We start from the raw sequence: 22,570 nt of genomic DNA, 5'->3' as shown, positions 1-22,570 counted from the left end.
GGTTTATAGCCCTTGGCCTAGGCTATACCCCTGGACTGGTTGGTTGGTCTGATGGGGTGAGCGTGAGGAATCTCTGGAGCAGGTGTGTGTGTGTGTGTGTGTGTGTGTGTGTGTGTGTGTGTGTGTGTGTGTGTGTGTGTGTGTGTGTGTGTGTGTGTGTGTGTGTGTGTGTGTGTGTGTGTGTGTGTGTGTGTGTGTGTGTGTGTGTGTGTGTGTGTGTTGCAGGTAGTAACAAAAATATCCCTGGTTCACACACATGTTATCTCCCTTTGGACTGACTTCAGTGCCAGTGGTGTAGTAGCCTGGTCCCAGATCTGTTTGTGTCATATAGCCAACTCCTAGGCCATTGGCGATAACTTACAGCACAAACAAATCTGAGACCAGGCTAGTGGTGAGGTCTGAAGCAAGCAGCAGATCAGAGATGTTTACCTGGATCTGTCTTTAGCCACCAGTGCCCCTCCAGACCAGATCCAGCCGAGGCCCATAGCCATAGACTGTATAACTAGGGCCTCACCATGGCTCAGTGCCTCAGAGCCCAGCAGGATCCTCTCATCCATCAGTCCATCCCCTTTACCCTGTCCTTTTTTCCGGCCTCCATCCATTCATTCCCTTTAAACAATCCTTTTGCCCCTTTTCTCTTGATCTCTTTTGCTCTCTTTCCCTATGTCCTGTCTAACTCTCTCATGCTTGGAGAGGAACCTACTTTTTCCCTATGTCCTGTCTAACTCTCTCATGCTTGGAAAGGAACCTACTTTTTCCCTATGTCCTGTCTAACTCTCTCATGCTTGGAGAGGAACCTACTTTTTCCCTATGTCCTGTCTAACTCTCTCATGCTTGGAGAGGAACCTACTTTTTCCCTATGTCCTGTCTAACTCTCTCATGCTTGGAGAGGAACCTACTTTTTCCCTATGTCCTGTCTAACTCTCTCATGCTTGGAAAGGAACCTACTTTTTCCCTATGTCCTGTCTAACTCTCTCATGCTTGGAGAGGAACCTATGTCCTGTCTATGTCCTCTATGTCCTGTCTAACTCTCTCATGCTCGGTCAGTAACATACTCTTTCCCTATTTTGAGTTTTGAGTTGAGTTTATTTTATTTTTACAGGGACAGTGCACATTAATCAACGTTTCAGTAAAAGTGCCGGTTTTAGCCAGCCGGCTAATTTTAAACCGCAGTCCCTGGGCAGGTTATTAAAAACAATTACAATATAGACAATCATTGAACAGTGAGCACACGCAGAGTAACATAGGACAAGCAAGACATAGCATACAGACAGAGCAACATAGGACAAGCAAGATGTAGCATACAGACAGAGCAACATAGAACAAAAAGCAACAAGACAAAATCCATAAAAACAACAAAGTGTTTCCACACCTCACAAGCTACAGACAACAGACAACATGGAACATGTCCTGTCTAATTCTCTCATGCTTGGAGAGGAACCTACTCTTTCCCTATGTCCTGTCTAACTCTCTCATGCTCGGTCAGTAACATACTTTTTCCCTATGTCCTGCCTAACTCTCTCATGCTTGGAGAGGAACCTACTCTTTCCCTATGTCCTGTCTAACTCTCTCATGCTCGGTCAGTAACCTACTCTTTCCCTATGTCCTGTCTAACTCTCTCATGCTCGGTCAGTAACCTACTTTTTCCCTATGTCCTGTCTAACTCTCTCATGCTCTGTCAGTAACATACTTTTTCCCTATGTCCTGTCTAACTCTCTCATGCTCGGTCAGTAACATACTTTTTCCCTATGTCCTGTCTAACTCTCTCATGCTCGGTCAGTAGCATACTTTTCCCCTATGTCCTGCCTAACTCTCATGCTCGGTCAGTAACCTACTTTTTCCCTATGTCCTGCCTAACTCTCTCATGCTCGGTCAGTAACATACTTTTCCCCTATGTCCTGTCTAACTCTCTCATGCTCGGTCAGTAACATACTTTTCCCCTATGTCCTGTCTAACTCTCTCATGCTCGCTCAGTAACCTACTCTTTCCCTATGTCCTGTCTAACTCTCATGCTCGGTCAGTAACCTACTCTTTCCCTATGTCCTGTCTAACTCTCTCATGCTCGGTCAGTAACATACTCTTTCCCTATGTCCTGTCTAACTCTCTCATGCTCGGTCAGTAACCTACTTTTTCCCTATGTCCTGTCTAACTCTCTCATGCTCGGTCAGTAACATACTCTTTCCCTATGTCCTGTCTAACTCTCTCCTGCTCGGTCAGTAACCTACTCTTTCCCTATGTCCTGTCTAACTCTCTCATGCTCGGTCAGTAACATACTTTTGCCCTATGTCCTGTCTAACTCTCTCATGCTCGGTCAGTAACCTACTCTTTCCCTATGTCCTGTCTAACTCTCTCATGCTCGGTCAGTAACCTACTCTTTCCCTATGTCCTGCCTAACTCTCTCATGCTCGGTCAGTAACCTACTCTTTCCCTATGTCTAACTCTCTCATGCCCGGTCAGTAACATACTTTTTCCCTATGTCCTGTCTAACTCTCTCATGCTCGGTCAGTAACCTACTCTTTCCCTATGTCTAACTCTCTCCTGCTGGGTCAGTAACATACTTTTTCCCTATCACATTGAAGTGTTATGGGGTAAGTGTTCCTTTCCCAGAAGCTGGGAGGCAAAAGCATCTATTTTAGATCACTAGTTAGTGAATACCCTTCGCCTCAATTTCCCTCCTGTCTTTGCCTTAATTCCAACTCTCTCTGAACCTTTCTGACCATCGTCCTGTTCCGAGCCAGAGCACCAAAGCTGAATGAGCTGAACATGGTAATGAAGTCATGTTTCTCTCTGACATACACACGCGCGCGCACACACACACACACACACACACACACACACACACACACACACACACACACACACGTACCCACCCACATACCACACACACACACCAAGTGAGACAGACACTCAGCTGACAGACAGACAGACAGACAGACAGACAGACAGACAGACAGACAGACAGACAGACAGACAGACAGACAGACAGACAGACAGACAGACAGACAGACAGACAGACAGACAGACAGACAGACAGACAGACAGACAGACAGACAGACAGACAGACAGACAGCGTCAGCAGATAGACAGACAGACACTTAGCAGATAGACAAACAGACACTTAGCAGATAGACAGACAGACACTTAGCAGATAGACAGACAGACAGCCCGACGGTTAAAAAAACAGTAAGTGAGTTTGGAGTGAGATAAGATGAAGTGGTCACAGGCTGAGGCATGCTGCTAATCATCTGGGAAACTCACAGGGCTCTGGGAAATAGCTTCCACTTGGAGAATGTGGGTGTTCTTGGGTTGGGACCTGCAGAATGTCACCAAGAGGCCAGGGCCTACACAGGACAGCACTGTGTGAATGGGTGAGATAACTAACAGTCATGTAGCTTGGAAAGAAATACCTGCACTCCCTCCTCTGGCGAAAGATAAAGGCAAACATGTTATGTAGTCAGAGAGAGGAGCATATGTGTTCATTCAACAGCTGCTTGTAGGCATACTATGTGAATACAGATAACATGACCCATGTTTGTATGGAGTTTACAGATTGAACAGTCAAATGTCAGGATACTGGTCATGAAATACATGTTATATTATTACTAAGCTTCCCTGAACAAGTAAAACAAATATCTCAGCTATTACCCCCATCTTTCTGACTCAGATCAACCATTAATTCATTATGCAAGCACAACGATTTCAAATGTCAACATCTGCCATCATCATGCATGCCCTAAAAAAAAGCTATAAGTCTCCAGTGAAAGAGCGCATTGTGGTTCAACCAACCACTGCCTACTCGCCGGGTGGAAAAAAGGAAAGTGGAAAGTGGGCGTGTGGAAAGACGGAGTGCTCCAGACTGAATCCGAGTCGTTAGACATCACTGTCCTGGAAGCGCTGCTGTTCTTTCGCTCTGTCTGTGACTGACGGTGAGCCGGACCAAACAGGTGCAAGAGGCGGGCTTTACGCTAACGCTGCGCGGTGATGTAAAGAGATGCTCTCAGCTTCAGCGAACAGAGCAGCTCTTATGCTTGAATGAGATAGAAAGAGGACGTGGACACAGAACTCTGGTCATTCATCGAGAAAACCATCGCAACATGGCTTCAAAGTGTCCCAAGTGTGACAAGACAGTGTATTTTGGTAAGTAACTTGATTTCCTGACTCTTATCTAACGTTATTTTCTGGTGCGCATGGTTAGCTGAGATTTATTAGCGAAATAACACCCTTGGGAAATTATGTAAAGAGTCAGTGCAACCTGCTACTAGGTTAGCCCGTTTTAGCTAGCTAAAGCGGTGTTTTAAACAAAGAATAATGTCGAAAATATCCATACCCAAAATCACCAAATTTGTGGGCACAAATTGGCACAATTTGTCATTGTTTACAAAAGCTAGCTACAATGTGTCTGTTCATTATCAAAGAGGACCAACATGTATAAACAGTAGTACGTCTGCATTATAGCTGTTGTTTTTAATAGCTCATTTATGTAATAAATTTGATTACTTTGGATTTGTAAATGTACTCAATTAGATTATTTTTCTAAGCCCTTATGGTCCTATAGTATTCAGCCTGTCACGTTCCTGACATAACTAAAATAAGAGTAACCCATTTTCAGAACAACCGTTTTAATGGACTAATACGTTGCAGTGTAATTACGTTAGTCGCAATAGAGGATAAGACTAGTGCCTGAAAAACATCCATTCAATCTCACAAAAACTTCCTTGTCAATATGTGGGACATTTGCTATGTATGTATGTATGTATGTATGTATGTATGTATGTATGTATGTATGTATGTATGTATGTATGTATGTATGTATGTGGCAAATGATTTAAAATTCCCAAAATATTGGATTCATCTCTGACACTGAACTATGACATAGCCTAGTAAATGTGTTGTGCTCGGGATATACACATCTATGGCAGTTGGCTTTGGAGGTTGCTGCACAGTCAGTCCTTGCTTACTCGGTCAGTGCCGAGTATGTGATAATGCCAAATGTTCATTATGAAGGGAGGCAGTGTGGCCTTATGTTCTATTCAAACTGGGTCAGTTCCAAACCTGTTGTTCCATCTCAACCGTATGCCCAGATCACAAACAGAGATACCAAACATCTGCTTGGGCAGTGTAGAGATTTGATTTATTAACGGACACACACGCGTCAAATATAAGTTGATGTCATGATAAAGTCAGTCACCTGATTGCTGTGTGTACTGTATCTGTGTGTACTGTATCTGTGTGTACTGTATCTGTGGGTACTGTATCTGTGTGTACTGTATCTGTGTGTGTGTGTGTGCGCATGTGTGTCCGTGTGTGTTGTTTTGCTATCAGCATGGAACAAACAGTTATTCCTGGCTAGTTCTCATCCTGTCTCGAACTAACTACATCTCACACACACACACATCACCACCTAACAGTGCATGAAGCTTCCATGGGGTCCAAATAAATTAAGGGGGTGGAATCGTCTGTTGCATTGTAACAGCAAAATAGGCTGTGTGCATCACAGCTGCTGCTCATCCTATGGGCCAATGGCAGAGTCCCTCAAGTCAGGCAATTGGAAGCATACAGCAGGCAAATACGATTTCAGATGAGCACCAAATACCATTATATGACATACTGCATAACACTGCCTCTTTTACAAGGTTAGCCATTCTTTGGTGAGTCATGTCTTTGCCCCTAATTTATTTATTTTTATGTAACACACAGGGAGGTAACAAAGACGTGCGCACAGAGGGAGGGAAACAAGTCATGTTTTACTGAGACTGCGTATGGTGGGGTGAAGTTTTCATATCACAGTTGGGTGGAGTGCTGCCTGGGGCACCACGTTTATCTGTAGTGCTGTATGGGGTCGATACTGTATGGGGTCGATACTGTATGGGGTTGATGCTGTATGGGGTCGATACTGTATGGGGTCGATGCTGTATGGGGTCGATACTGTATGGGGTCGATACTGTATGGGGTTGATGCTGTATGGGGTCGATACTGTATGGGGTCGATACTGTATGGGGTTGATGCTGGGGATACTGTAGCTGTATGGGGTCGATACTGTATGGGGTCGATACTGTATGGGGTCGATACTGTATGGGGTCGATACTGTATGGGGTTGATGCTGTATGGGGTCGATACTGTATGGGGTCGATACTGTATGGGGTTGATGCTGGGGATACTGTAGCTGTATGGGGTCGATACTGTATGGGGTCGATACTGTATGGGGTCGATACTGTATGGGGTCGATACTGTATGGGGTTGATACTGTATGGGGTCGATACTGTATGGGGTTGATGCTGGGGATACTGTAGCTGTATGGGTTTGATGCTGTATGGGGTCGATACTGTATGGGGTCGATACTGTATGGGGTCGATACTGTATGGGGTTGATGCTGTATGGGGTTGATGCTGGGGATACTGTAGCTGTATGGGGTCGATACTGTATGGGGTCGATACTGTATGGGGTCGATACTGTATGGGGTTGATACTGTATGGGGTCGATACTGTATGGGGTTGATGCTGGGGATACTGTAGCTGTATGGGTTTGATGCTGTATGGGGTCGATACTGTATGGGGTCGATACTGTATGGGGTCGATACTGTATGGGGTTGATGCTGGGGATACTGTAGCTGTATGGGTTTGATGCTGTATGGGGTCGATACTGTATGGGGTCGATACTGTATGGGGTTGATGCTGGGGATACTGTAGCTGTATGGGTTTGATGCTGTATGGGGTCGATACTGTATGGCGTCAATACTGTATGGGGTCGATACTGTATGGGGTCGATACTGTATGGGGTTGATGCTGGGGATACTGTAGCTGTATGGGGTCGATACTTATGGGGTCGATACTGTATGGGGTTGATGCTGGGGATACTGTAGCTGTATGGGTTTGATGCTGTATGGGGTCGATACTGTATGGGGTCGATACTGTATGGGGTCGATACTGTATGGGGTCGATACTGTATGGGGTTGATGCTGGGGATACTGTAGCTGTATGGGTTTGATGCTGTATGGGGTCGATACTGTATGGGGTCGATACTGTATGGGGTCGATACTGTATGGGGTTGATGCTGGGGATACTGTAGCTGTATGGGTTTGATGCTGGGGATACTGTAGCTGTATGGGGTCGATACTGTATGGGGTCGATACTGTATGGGGTTGATGCTGGGGATACTGTAGCTGTATGGGTTTGATGCTGTATGGGGTCGATACTGTATGGGGTCGATACTGTATGGGGTTGATGCTGGGGATACTGTAGCTGTATGGGTTTGATGCTGTATGGGGTCGATACTGTATGGCGTCAATACTGTATGGGGTCGATACTGTATGGGGTCGATACTGTATGGGGTCGATACTGTATGGGGTTGATGCTGGCGATACTGTAGCTGTATGGGGTCGATACTTATGGGGTCGATACTGTATGGGGTTGATGCTGGGGATACTGTAGCTGTATGGGTTTGATGCTGTATGGGGTCGATACTGTATGGGGTCGATACTGTATGGGGTCGATACTGTATGGGGTTGATACTGTATGGGGTCGATACTGTATGGGGTCGATACTGTTTTGGGGTCGATACTGTATGGGGTTGATGCTGGGGATACTGTAGCTGTATGGGTTTGATGCTGTATGGGGTCGATACTGTATGGGGTCGATGCTGTATGGGTTTGATGCTGTATGGGGTCGATACTGTATGGGGTTGATGCTGGGGATACTGTAGCTGAATGGGTTTGATGCTGTATGTGGTTGATGCTGTATGGGGTTTGATGCTGTATGGGGTTGATACTGGGGATACTGTAGCTGTATGGGGTTGATGCTGTATGTGGTTGATGCTGTATGGGTTTGATGCTGTATGTGGTTGATGCTGTATGGGTTTGATACTGTATGTGGTTGATACTGTATGTGGTTGATACTGTATGGGTTTGATACTGTATGTGGTTGATGCTGTATGGGGTTGATGCTGTATGGGGTTGATACTGTATGGGTTTGATACTGTATGGGTTTGATACTGTTTGGGGTTGATGCTGTATGGGGTTGATGCTGTATGGGGTTGATGCTGTATGGGGTTGATGCTGTATGGGGTTGATGCTGTATGGGTGTTGATGCTGTATGTGGTTGATGCTGTATGGGGTTGATGCTGTATGGGGTTGATGCTGTATGGGGTTGATGCTGTATGGGGTTGATGCTGTATGGGTTTGATGCTGTATGGGGTTGATGCTGTATGGGTTTGATACTGTATGGGTTTGATGCTGTATGGGTTTGATGCTGTATGGGGTTGATGCTGTATGGGGTTGATGCTGTATGGGGTTGATGCTGTATGGGTTTGATGCTGTATGGGGTTGATACTGTATGGGTTTGATACTGTATGGGTTTGATGCTGTATGGGGTTGATGCTGTATGGGGTTGATGCTGTATGGGTTTGATGCTGTATGGGTTTGATGCTGTATGTGGTTGATGCTGTATGGGGTTGATGCTGTATGGGGTTGATACTGTATGGGGTTGATGCTGTAGCTATAACTGACAACAGTCAGTTACTAGTCTAGGTCAAAATCAATCAATCAATCAAATGTATTTTATAAAGCTCTTTTTACATCAGCAGTTGTCAGTGTTATACAGAAAGCCAACCTAAAACCCCAAAGAGCAAGCAATGCAGATGTAGAAGCGCGGTGGCTAGGAAAAACTCCCTAGAAAACAGGAACCAAGGAAGAAACCTAGAGAGGAACCAGGCTCTGATGTTTGGCCAGTCCTCTTCTGGCTGAACTGGGTTTCAGGATGTTCAAACGTTCATAGATGACCAGCAAGGCCAGATAATACACATGATGGCTATAGAGCAAGAGTTTTCAACTTTTTTTCTAGCATGAGAGCTACTTTTAAAAATAGGAAACAATAGTGCAAGCAACAATGTGTTTTTTTACAACTCTTCCACGGGTCCTTAGTGTACAAGAGAAAGTAGTACCCAATGTTTTCTGTCAATATACCTGGTAAAATATTGGTTAATAAACAATTCTAAGGGGGGGCCTATAAAATCTGTGATGTTTTCTCTGTTGTATTTTTCCTGATTTTAAGATTTTAGTTTGTAACCACGTCACCTCCACATCCAGCTTCTTCACCTGTGTGATCGTCTGTGGAGGGAGGGGGAGCTGAGGAGTATTTATTTCTGTAATGAAGTTGTTTTGCGGGGAAAAACAAATTCTGATTGGCTGGGCCTGGCTTGCCAGTGGTTGGACTTGGCTCCCAAGTGGGTGGGTCTATGCCCTTCCAGGCCCACCCATGGCTGCGTCCCTGCCCAGTCATGTGAAATCCATAGATTAGGGCCCAATTAATTTATTTCAATTGTTTAATTTCTTTCTATGACCTGTAACTCAGTAAAATCTTTGAAATTGTTGCATGCTGCGTTCATATTTCTACAGTACAACTATAGTAACAGTTTTACTGGGAATATCCTAGTTGACTATAGTGCTAGCCCTGAGAGAACAGTCAGTGAAGAGACCTGTGTGGGTTTGTCTGCATTCTAAGTGATTATTGGAGAGTGAGTGAGTAACTAAGTATAATAACAGTTTTGGTGCAGGAAGTAATGAGGTCTGGTCTGGGAGAGGTCTGGTGCTGTTCTTGGCTATGCTGCCCTCTGCTTAGCTGGAACTTGGAACATCAGGGTGATGTCACTCAGGAGTTCTAGAATGCTACTCTGGAATGAAGGAGCTGGGCTTGCTGCCTTACTACAATATCACCTACACAACTCTCTTTAACCACCTGACCTAACTCCCTTCAGCTGGGAGAAAGTGGCTTTGTCTTTATTTTAAGCAAGACACACAAGGCTCTTTCTGTCTGTCTTTGTCTGTATAGTAGCTATACTTGTGTTCTTTCTGGGTTCTAGAATACTTTATTCCTCCTCTTAGACAGGCTCTGTCAGGGCAGAAGAGAAGAACACCCTATTTTCCACACAGTACACTAACACTCCTATCCTACGTGTACACACACACACACACACACACACACACACACACACACACACACACACACACACACACACACACACACACACACACACACACACACACACACACACACACACACACACACACACAGCAGGGTTTTCATCAGCTGGTAATAAGGCTGGGCGATATGGCCAAAATATTTTTGGCTGTCACCAACATCTTGTTGCATCTATCTGATCATGCAAGAAAGTTCTTGTGACTCTGTGGTCGAGGAACTGCTCTCCATGAGTGACAGGGGGCAGGGCTTGGTGTAGTTAGTGGCATGCAGCAGGATGAGCAGGATAAAGATGACTCAAGTAGAAAACTGAGTAAACTATAAAAACTGACATAGTAGGTTATAGTTGTAAGGAAAGACGCTGAAGACGAGAAGCAAGTACAGGGAGTGAACATTTAATGAAACACAGACAGGAACAGAATATGAACAGCATCTGGACAGGGGAAAACAAAAACAACAATGCTGACACAGGGATCTAACCGAGGAATAGGCAGATATAGAGGGGCAATCAACAAATGTGAAGGAGTCCAGGTGAGTCCAATGAGCGCTGATGCGCGTAATGATGGTGACAGGTGTGCGTAATGAAGCGCCAGAGAGAAGGAGCGGGAGCAGGCGTGACAATAGTAGGAAAGGAAATACCCAAACCGGTCCGTGCATCAATACTGGTATTTAGTCAAATACAGTATACCGCCCAGCCCTAGCTGATAATAGCTGGCTTTTGACTCCTCCCCCCCCCCCCCCCCGCCTATTCATTGATGGAAACACCAGTCGATGTAAATACATTTGACCGGTCATGCTTATAGTTATATCACTTAATTTGCATAATTTAGTGGAATTAAATTGTCTCGCGTGTATTTTCATTAGTCTTTATGATTATCACACATGCACAGCATGATACAGAGCTTATGAGCGGAATATCTGTCAGACAGCACAAGAGCTGCTGCTACAGCTTCTCAAACGTGCTTTTATAAGACCAATCGTTGCATAACAAATCTAAATGCAATCACATGTAAAAAAAAAAAAAGAAAAAAAAAAGAAGAGTTTTCATGGCCACGATTAAAAAGAGCTACCAATCTTATTCCTCAAATGGTAATTGAAGCACGCTTCCCATTCGCCAAGTGCCTATAGCCAACGGTAGGCTTCAGTGCATTACACACCACTTTGCAATGAGCTGGAGGCAGTATGCATTTTGAAAACGTATACTTAATTGATTGAGACCTGAAGGTTTTATTTCATATTATGAGGCACGACTTACCTTCCTTAAAAGTAAGATGTGATCATAGAACTGTAGAGGCAATTATTTTCTGAAGATATACCATTGAAACCATGTAGCCTATTTCTCTCATGTTCTATTGGTTTTCAAATCAACTTTCTTTCATTGTCTGGTACCCAAAGGCATAGTCATATTAGTAACCCATGCTAGTTGTAGCATCTTTAGATCTCCCCTCTTTCTAAATTTCTAATGGATATTTGTCGCTGTCATGTTAAACCATTTGCATGTGCGGTGCGCTTTTGACAGGCGTTTTCCCGCTCATTTCATTATGTAATGAACATACCTGCATAGTAGAAAACAAATAGAATAGAGGCTTGAACACTGATCCTGTGTAAACTCTGCTCTGAGAGATGAACTGCCCTCATCGCTCTGACCTGCAGGTGGTTGATGCGAAATGGTTTCTTACATAAAAGACATGATCTTTAAATAGATTTGACGTTAAAGTGGCCAGTGATTTGAGTCTGTATTTCTGCAGAAGCCTCTCTGTTAGTGATGGCTGTTTAAGGTCTAATTTGGTTATCATCTAGCTGCAGAAAATCATGAATAATTTACTCCGCCCAAACTGTTACTGTGAAATGGCCTTTTTTTATTAGACATTTTGTAAAGGATGTCTTCCTGAGCCTTCAATATTCAGCTGAGCAGGGTGAACTAAAGCCCCTTTATTTAATGCACTGACTGCTCGCTCTGTGACTCTGTAAAGATAATGTGAATTTCAAATAGCCTTTGGTTTCACCACTAAACGACAACCAGACCACAGGTGTAAAGTACCCCATATAGAGTATAATAGGTTTCGTCAACAAAGTCTCATCTGCCACGTGGTCTATGGATGTGTCCCAAATGGCACCCTTTGTTCCCTAAATAGTGCACTACTTTTCACCAGAGCCCTGGTCACAAGTAGTGCACTTTAAGAATAGGGTGCCATTAGCAGTCACAAGGTCTTGATTCCATTGTAACATGCCAGCCAGTCGTTGTCTGGAAAAGAGCCATGTTGTATGTAGACTCTTCAGTTCAGAACACAAAGTCCTGGCTGGTTAGTGGTTGCAGATGAGTTAGGATTGAGGGTGAGAGGCTGGGGTGAGAGAGGGGGGAGAAAGAGCAAAGGTGAACGAGGCAAGGCAGAGTGTCTATAAAAATGTGTGAGGCTTGAGGCTCCTCTCTCTGTTCTTCTCCAGTACAGACAAACAGACAGGAAGACAGTTATTTCACTGCTTCAATGCACTCCAGGATGCAGCCTGGAGAGAACATTTACATCAGCAAGCCCAAGTCATGAGGTCATGAAATTCATGGAGGGACGCTGGGACAGAACGAGAGCGGTAGAGAGAGGGGGACGGAAGGGGAGAGAGAGAGAAAGAGAGAGAGAACCTGGCCTTGATTGAGGCGACAGGCGACCTCCAAAACTAGGGGAAGTTAGGCTCTGTCCCTATGGACCCTGGTCAAAATTAGTGCACTATATAGGTTGCCATTTGGAACATAGACCCAGTTTATTTTGCACTTGTGTTGAATCAGCCAGCCTGAGGGAAGAGGTGAAACTAAACACACACCCTACAGAGAGACACGTCTAATGCTGAATCACAAATCAACCCCCTACTCTTGAGCCACTGCTATAGATCTGAGAGGATTAGATGTGTATATACGACCTGTCCACCCAGCCCATCAGAAGGCATAAAATAAAGTTAAAGCTTTAAGATACACTATTACCATAATGCCTATGGTCTTGGGGCTAATTAGAAATTCAGATTTTAGAGGGCCTCCCGAGTGGTGCAGCGGTCTAAGGCATTGCAGTGCTAGCTGCATCACCACAGAGCTTGGTTCGATCCCAGGCTGTGTCGCAGCCAGCCGCGACCGGGAGATCGATGAAGCGACGTACAATTGGCCCAGCATCGTCCAGGTTAGGGGAGGGTTTGGCTGGCCGGGTTGTCCTTATCCCATCGCGCTGTAGCGACTCCTGTGGCAAGGCCAGTTGTACGGTGTTTCCTCCGATATATTGGTGCGGCTGGCTTCCGGGTTAAGCAAGCAGTGTGTCAAGTAGCAGTGCGGCTTGGCAGGGTCGTGTTTCGGAGGACGCACGGCTCTCGACCTTCACCTCTCCCGAGTCCGTACGGGAGTTAGTCTTGTCCCATCGCTGCAGCTACGAATTGGATATTAGAACATTTTTAAAAATCAGATTGTAGTAGAGGTCGACCGATTAATCGCAATGGCCGATTATTTAGGGCCGATTTCAAGTTTTCATAACAATTGGAAATCGGTATTTTTGGACGCCGATTTAGCCGTTATTTTTTTGTATTTTTTTTACACCTTTATTTAAATAGGCAAGTCAGTTAAGAACACATTCTTATTTTCAATGACGGCCTAGGAACGGTGGGTCAACTGCCTTGTTCAGGGGCAGAACGGCAGATTTTTACCTTGTCAGCTCGCGGATTCAATCTTGCAACCTTACGGTTAACTTGTCCAACGCTCTAACCACCTGCTTTACATTGCACTCCACGAGGAGCCTGCCTGTTACGCGAATGCAGTAAGAAGCCAAGGTAAGTTGCTAGCTAGCATTAAACTTATCTTATAAAAAACAATCAATCAATCATAATCACTAGTTAACTACACATGGTTGATGATATTACTAGTTTATCTAGCCTGTCCTGCGTTGCATATAATCGCTTAGGTACACGTTGCTCCAACCATAAACATCAATGCCTTTCCTAATCAATACACAAGTATATATATTTTAAACCTGCATATTTAATTAATATTGCCTGCTAACATGAATTTCTTTTAACTAGGGAAAAGGTGTCACTTCTCTTGCAACAGAGTCAGGGTATATGCAGCAGTTCTGGCTCGTTGCGAACTGTGAAGACTATTTCTTCCTAACAAAGACAACCAACTTTGCCAAACGGGGGATGATTTAACAAAAGCGCATTTGCAAAAAAAGCACAATCGTTGCACGACTGTACCTAACCATACACATCAATGCCTTTCTTAAAATCAATACACAGAAGTATATATTTTTAAACCTGCATATTTAGCTAAAAGAAATCCAGGTTAGCAGGCAATATTAACCAGGTGAAATTGTGTAATTTCTCTTGCGTTCATTGCACGCAGAGTCAGGGTATATGCAAAAGTTTGGGCCGCCTAGCTCGTTGCGAACTAATTTGCCAGAATTCTACGTAATTATGACATGTCAATGAAGGTTGTGCAATGTAACAGGAATATTTAGACTTAGGGATGCCACCCGTTTGATAAAATACGGGACGGTTCCGTATTTCACTGAAAGGAAAAACGTTTTGTTTTCGAGATGATAGTTTCCGGATTCGACCATATTAATGACCTAAGGCTTGTATTTCTATGTGTTATTATGTTATAATTAAGTCTATGATTTGATAGTGCAGTCTGACTGAGCGATGATAGGCAGCAGCAGGCTCGTAAGCATTAATTCAAACAGCACTTTCGTGCGTTTTGCCAGCAGCTCTTCGCTGTGCTTCAAGCATTGTGCTGTTTATGACTTCAAGCCTATCAACTCCCAAGATTAGGCTGGTGTAACCGATGTGAAATGGCTAGCTAGTTAGCGGGTGCGCGCTAATAGCGTTTCAAACGTCACTCGCTCTGAGACTTGGAGTAGTTGTTCCCCTTGCTCTGCATGGGTAACGCTGCTTCGAGGGTGGCTGTTGTCGATGTGTTCCTGGTTCGAGCCCAGGTAGGAGCGAGGAGAGGGACGGAAGCTATACTGTTACACTGGCAATAATAAAGTGCCTATAAGAACATCCAATAGTCAAAGGAATATGAAATACAAATCGTATAGAGAGAAATAGTCCTATAATTCCTATAATAACTACAACCTAAAACATCTTACCTGGGAATATTGAAGACTCATGTTAAAAGGAACCACCAGCTTTCATATGTTCTGAGCAAGGAACTTAAACGTTAGCTTTTTTACATGGCACATATTGCACTTTTACTTTCTTCTCCAACACTTTGTTTTTGCAGTATTTAAACCAAATTGAACATGTTTCATTATTCATTTGAGGCTAAATTGATTTTATTGATGTATTATACACTGCTCAAAAAAATAAAGGGAACACTTAAACAACACAATGTAACTCCAAGTCAATCACACTTCTGTGAAATCAAACTGTCCACTTAGGAAGCAACACTGACAATAAATTTCACATGCTGTTGTGCAAATGGAATAGACAACAGGTGGAAATTATAGGCAATTAGCAAGACACCCCCAATAAAGGAGTGGTTCTGCAGGTGGAGACCACAGACCACTTCTCAGTTCCTATGCTTCCTGGCTGATGTTTTGGTCACTTTTGAATGCTGGCGGTGCTTTCACTCTAGTGGTAGCATGAGACGGAGTCTACAACCCACACAAGTGGCTCAGGTAGTGCAGCTCATCCAGGATGGCACATCAATGCGAGCTGTGGCAAGAAGGTTTGCTGTGTCTGTCAGCGTAGTGTCCAGAGCATGGAGGCGCTACCAGGAGACAGGCCAGTACATCAGGAGACGTGGAGGAGGCCGTAGGAGGGCAACAACCCAGCAGCAGGACCGCTACCTCCGCCTTTGTGCAAGGAGGAGCAGGAGGAGCACTGCCAGAGCCCTGCAAAATGACCTCCAGCAGGCCACAAATGTGCATGTGTCTGCTCAAACGGTCAGAAACAGACTCCATGAGGGTGGTATGAGGGCCCGACGTCCACAGGTGGGGGTTGTGCTTACAGCCCAACACTGTGCAGGACGTTTGGCATTTGCCAGAGAACACCAAGATTGGCAAATTCTCCACTGGCGCCCTGTGCTCTTCACAGATGAAAGCAGGTTCACACTGAGCACGTGACAGAGGTGACAGAGTCTGGAGACGCCGTGGAGAACGTTCTGCTGCCTGCAACATCCTCCAGCATGACCGGTTTGGCGGTGGGTCAGTCATGGTGTAGGGTGGCATTTCTTTGGGGGGCCGCACAGCCCTCCATGTGCTCACCAGAGGTAGCCTGACTGCCATTAGGTACCGAGATGAGATCCTCAGACCCTTTGTGAGACCATATGCTGGTGCGGTTGGCCCTGGGTTCCTCCTAATGCAAGACAATGCTAGACCTCATGTGGCTGGAGTGTGTCAGCAGTTCCTGCAAGAGGAAGGCATTGATGCTATGGACTGGCCCGCCCGTTCCCCAGACCTGAATCCAATTGAGCACATCTGGGACATCATGTCTCGCTCCATCCACCAACGCCACGTTGCACCACAGACTGTCCAGGAGTTGGCGGATGCTTTAGTCCAGGTCTGGGAGGAGATCCCTCAGGAGACCATCCGCCACCTCATCAGGAGCATGCCCAGGCGTTGTAGGGAGGTCATACAGGCACGTGGAGGCCACACACACTACTGAGCCTCATTTTGACTTGTTTTAAGGACATTACATCAAAGTTGGATCAGCCTGTAGTGTGGTTTTCCACTTCAATTCTGAGTGTGACTCCAAATCCAGACCTCCATGGGTTGATAAATTGGATTTCCATTGATTATTTTTGTGTGATTTTGTTGTCAGCACATTTAACTATGTAAAGAAAAAAGTATTTCATGAGATTATTTCATTCATTCAGATCTAGGATGTGTTATTTTAGTGTTCCCTTTATTTTTTTTAACAGTATATTAAGTTAAAATAAGTGTTCATTCAGTATTGTTGTAATTGTCATTATTACAACAAAAAAATAATAATCTGCGGATTAATCGGTATCGGCTTTTTTTGGGGGGGGGGGGGGGGCCCAATAATCGGTATCGGCGTTGAAAAATAATAATAGGTCGACCTCTAGATTGTAGTGAGCTGGATGCTGGAAATCAGTTGAAATGTAATGTATGTAGCCTACGCAGTTTGAGAGTGAGTTTGATCCTAGTGTTCAATTGGTTGTAACTGTTACCTCATTAAATCAAACCACATTCAAAGCCAGGGTCAGGTAAAGAATGTCAATAGATTTAGGCTACAATGCCAACCTTTGCCATAGGACTGTGTAAATGTTGAATAGACATTGTCTTAAACACAGCAAAGGTCATTTGGCCTCGAAGGTGTGTATTTATTTTTACTACCAGTCAGGCATTATATTTAAAAGGACAGGATGGGGAGAGGATGCTGAGGGGAACACGGGCTGAATGTTGTTCCTTCCTGTCTGCTGCTGGAGAGGAGAGGATACTCTGTTTGCCCCCTGCACCTGGTCACCAACCCTATAGGCCCCCCAGCCCTCAGGAGTCAGGTGCATGGTGGGTACTGGGACATGCCGTTATCAGAGGAGGGCTGGAATAGTACAGTTATCAGAGGAGGGCTGGAATAGTACAGTTATCAGAGGAGGGCTGGAATAGTACAGTTATCAGAGGAGGGCTGGAATAGTACAGTTATCAGAGGAGGGCTGGAATAGTACAGTTATCAGAGGAGGGCTGGAATAGTACAGTTATCAGAGGAGGGCTGGAATAGTACAGTTATCAGAGGAGGGCTGGAATAGTACAGTTATCAGAGGAGGGCTGGAATAGTACAGTTATCAGAGGAGGGCTGGAATAGTACAGTTATCAGAGTAGGGCTGGAATAGTACAGTTATCAGAGGAGGGCTGGAATAGTACAGTTATCAGAGGAGGGCTGGAATAGTACAGTTATCAGAGGAGGGCTGGAATAGTACAGTTATCAGAGGAGGGCTGGAATAGTACAGTTATCAGAGGAGGGCTGGAATAGTACAGTTATCAGAGGAGGGCTGGAATAGTACAGTTATCAGAGTAGGGCTGGAATAGTACAGTTATCAGAGGAGGGCTGGAATAGTACAGTTATCAGAGGAGGGCTGGAATAGTACAGTTATCAGAGGAGGGCTGGAATAGTACAGTTATCAGAGGAGGGCTGGAATAGTACAGTTATCAGAGTAGGGCTGGAATAGTACAAACGCCTGCATGGACTCAGCTGGAGAGGAATGAGGAGGGAAGGGGGGGTTGGGACATAAAGGGAGAGGGGTTGGTGGTTTACAGTATGGGGGGCTAAATAACAGACAGGTCCACATTAATAATGGTTGATGTAGAAGTCCAACCAACTGTAATTTGGAAATATGTAGCCTATAGTGCACTTGTACACATGTAAATAGCATCATACTGTTCATTCAACGAAAAACATACCATTTATATTCTGTATTCTGCATTGGGGTCAATTCCATTTCAATTGTACTGAGGAAAATGTTAAATTAAATTGGAATTTCAGTTTACTTCACGAATAGCGGGGACTGCAGATCTAAATTAGCTGCCAGCTAGACCTGGTGCAGTGCACCACTTCTCATACTCTGAGACTGGTGTTAGCTACCAGCTAGACCTGGTGCAGAGCACCACTTCTCATACTCTGAGACTGGTGTTAGCTACCAGCTAGACCTGGTGCAGTGCACCACTTCTCATACTCTGAGACTGGTGTTAGCTACCAGCTAGACCTGGTGCAGTGCACCACTTCTCATACTCTGAGACTGGTGTTTTGTTGCCAAGTAAACGTAATAAATAAATCAAATAGATTGAATTTAAATGGATAGAGTCACTTGTTGTAACCTATTAATTCATTATGTGTCACAAGAAGAATGTTCTTCATGCAGGGCTTGTAGTGTTTTAAATAGACCTTCTCCAGATGCTGGTGGGAAAGAATGTAGCCTAGCCTAAGAGATGGAGTGATGGGTGGACTCTATAATGAAAGAATGTAGCCTAGCCTAAGAGATGGAGTGATGGGTGAACTCCATAATGAAAGAATGTAGCCAAGCCTAAGAGATGGAGTGATGGGTGAACTCTATAATGAAAGAATGTAGCCTAGCCTAAGAGATGGAGTGATGGGTGGACTCTATAATGAAAGAATGTAGCCTAGCCTAAGAGATGGAGTGATGGGTGAACTCCATAATGAAAGAATGTAGCCTAGCCTAAGAGATGGAGTGATGGGTGAACTCCATAATGAAAGGGGGAAGTGGAAACGGGATCACTGGTCAGTTGCACAACCCCTCTGAATCAGAGAGGTGCGGGAGGCTGCCGTAACCGACGTCCATGTCATCGGCGCCCGGGGAGCAGTCGTTGGGGGTTAACTGCCTTGCTCATTTCCCAGAGATCACTCCATGTGATGGAGGGTCTATAGTTAGTAGAATACTGTTCTCACATCTAGCCAAGTGTGGAAATGCTGGAGCTGTTTGCGATCTATGTGGCTACTGTAGAACTACATGCATGACACTTAGATTGAAACACAGTAACACACACACACACACACGTATCAGATATGAGAGAGCAGAGGTCATACGGTGTCATCCTGCTGATTGGATTTTAGTTCAGTTGTAATCCAGTTTTCAAGTAATTTCATAAGGTATCACTATCCCATTGACATTCCTTCCTGTTCCTGCTGCAGTAGTGTTGCATGTAGTTCAGCTGTGTCAATGTTGTTCAAGGCGGAGTAGTCTAGTCATTATTTGCCTGTGATGATTTTGTTTAACAGATGCAGAGATCCAAGGTAAGCTCAGCTCAGCTCAGCTCATCCCCTTGGCCTGGGTTGTGTGTCTGTGCACGTGTGCATGTGTGAGTGTGTGCATGTGTGTTTGCACGTGCGTGTGTGAGACTGTGTGTTTGTGTGTGAGATTGTGTGTGATGTGTGTGTGAATTATGGTGTTTGGGTGCTTCTGGCTCATTAGGGTTGATAATTAAGCGGTTGTAATCAAGTTGTTTGGAACACTATCCCGTTAGAGCTAAGCACAATATTTTCAGTTATGCTGTCATCAAACTTTCCACATCCTCAGCAGTGTTTACCTTGTTAACTAGCATATCCTGAGGATTTCCCTCTGAGCTCCGGTGTGTTTGTTTACACTAGTGTGTTCACACATTACCATAACGAGGCAGGGGTGATGGTGGTGACCTTTCATTAGCGGGTCAACATGGAGCCTTGTAAAAATGTACAACTTTTACTCTGCTGTGTGTGTGTGGTGTGTGTGTGTGTGTGTGTGTGTGTGTGTGTGTGTGTGTGTGTGTGTGTGTGTGTGTGTGTGTGTGTGTGTGTGTGTGTGTGTGTGTGTGTGTGTGTGTGTGTGTGTGTGTGTGTGTGGCATCGTATAGGGAAAATGGTTGTTTGGAGGACAGCCAGGGGATAGACAACCGGGTATCCTTCTCTTCTACTAACACACACACACACACACACACACACACACACACACACACACACACACACACACACACACACACACACACACACACACACACACACACACACACTCATATCCCAGACAGCCCTCTCACAACCTCTCTCCTCTAACAATAACAGCAACCCCTTAAACTGAAGTGCTGTTTTAACTGGTCTCTTGATCACATATCCCTCACACACACAATGACAGAGGACTGGCTGGCTGGCTGGCTGGCTGGCTGACTGGTATAGCCTTCGCCCTGTCTCACTCATACATCTGTTAGCTGGCCTGTTTATCATCTAACTGACATATCCCTCACACAATGACAGAGGACTGGCTGGCTGGCTGGCTGACTGGTATAGCCTTCCGCCCTGTCTCACTCATACATCTGTTAGCTGGCCTGTTTATCATCTAACTGACATATCCCTCACACACACAATGACAGAGGACTGGCTGGCTGGCTGGCTGGCTGGCTGGCTGGCTGACTGGTATAGCCTTCGCCCTGTCTCACTCATACATCTGTTAGCTGGCCTGTTTATCATCTAACTGACATATCCCTCACACAATGACAGAGGACTGGCTGGCTGGCTGGCTGACTGGTATAGCCTTCCGCCCTGTCTCACTCATACATCTGTTAGCTGGCCTGTTTATCATCTAACTGACCAATCCCTCACACAATGACAGTGTTGGCTGGCATAGCCATGTGTCCCATCCTACTAGGTCATTCTTTTGTGTAGTTGACAGTGAGAAGTTATGACAATGACACTGATTGGAGAGAGAACATAAACTGCCCAATGGGGAGTCGCTGACTAACAGAGGGGGGTCTGAAACAAACCTTCTAAAATAATCCTCTGTCTCCATGTGGGAAGAGAGGGAAGGAGAGGAGGAGGGAGAAAGGGGATGAGGAAGGTGTAGGAAGCGGGGTCTGGCCTAACTTCCGGCTGATTGTGCCCTGCCATTGTAAGAGAAGGTGTTTCCTGTAGGGAGCTTAGCCGGTCATGCAGACCTCTGGACCATTGTCTGGAGGGGAGGGAGGGGGAGGGAGGGAGGGAGGGAGGGAGGGAGGGAGGGAGGGAGGGAGGGAGGGAGAGAAGGAAGGAGGATGGAGGGAGGGAGGGGGGGGGAGGAGGAGGCGGGGAGGATGGAGGGAGAGAGAGAGGGGGGGAGGGAGGGAGAGAGAGAAGGCAGGAGGGAGGGAGAGAGAGGAGGAGGGAAGGACGGACGGGGTATAATTAGGACAGCTCTTGTCTGGTGAAGTGTCTGGACTGATCTGGAAGAGAGACTGGTGGTAAGAGGGGATGGAAACGGGGTTGGGGTTGGAGAGAGGGAGGAGGAGAAGGGGGATGTGGGGAGAGGGATATAAGGGATTTGGGTTAGCTGCTGTTGAGACCCTGCTGTCCAGCCATACTCTTCCTGATGACCTCACAGCAGCATCGTATTTGGTGCACTTCAAGCACACTCAGAATCATAATACCCACTTCTCTAATTGCCTATTAGACTACCAAATAGGAATCAGTGGAACATACGGAAAATCATTAAACCAACTACAGTGTAAAGCACTGAGGAACTCCATTCTCCCTCTAGTGTAATTTACTGTAGAGGAGTGACAGTTACAATGGGTTATACAGAGGTATATAAAGACCTTAAGAAGACTACAGTTACAATGGGTTATACAGAGGTATATAAAGACCTTAAGAAGACTACAGTTACAATGGGTTATACTGAGGTATATAAAGACCTTAAGAAGACTACAGTTACAATGGGTTATACAGAGGTATATAAAGACCTTAAGAAGACTACAGTCACAATGGGTTATACAGAGGTATATAAAGACCTTAAGAAGACTACAGTCACAATGGGTTATACAGAGGTATATACAGTGATGGAAAAAAGTATTTGATCCCCTGCTGATTTTGTACGTTTGCCCACTGACAAAGAAATGATCAGTCTATAATTTTAATGGTAGATTTATTTGAACAGTGAGTGACAGAATAACAACAAAAAAATCCAGAAGAATGCATGTCAAAAATGTTATAAATTGATTTGCATTTTAATGAGGGAAATAAGTATTTGACCCCTCTGCAAAACATGACTTAGTACTTGGTGGCAAAACCCTTGTTGGTTGGCAATCACAGAGGTCAGACGTTTCTTGTAGTTGGCCACCAGGTTTGCACACATCTCAGGAGGGATTTTGTCCCACTCCTCT

General features: G+C 45.1%; 1 protein-coding gene across 1 annotated transcript in view; it reads left to right on the top strand.

The window, feature by feature from the left end:
- The first annotated feature begins 3,982 nt into the window (after positions 1–3,982).
- LOC106611283 (cysteine-rich protein 2) overlaps positions 3,983–22,570 on the top strand; it is a 29,836-nt gene continuing 11,248 nt past the window's right edge. Inside the window, exon 1 of the mRNA XM_014211329.3 lies at positions 3,983–4,137. Coding sequence (XP_014066804.1) covers positions 4,095–4,137 — 43 coding nt within the window. The 5' untranslated portion in view covers positions 3,983–4,094. The remainder of the gene's footprint in view (positions 4,138–22,570) is intronic.

This window comes from Salmo salar, chromosome 09 (genome assembly GCF_965601325.2).
Source record: "Salmo salar chromosome 09, fSalSal1, whole genome shotgun sequence".
NCBI lineage: Eukaryota > Metazoa > Chordata > Actinopteri > Salmoniformes > Salmonidae > Salmo > Salmo salar.
Note: the sequence above shows the minus strand (reverse complement) of the source record. Positions and strands in the feature narration are given on the sequence as shown.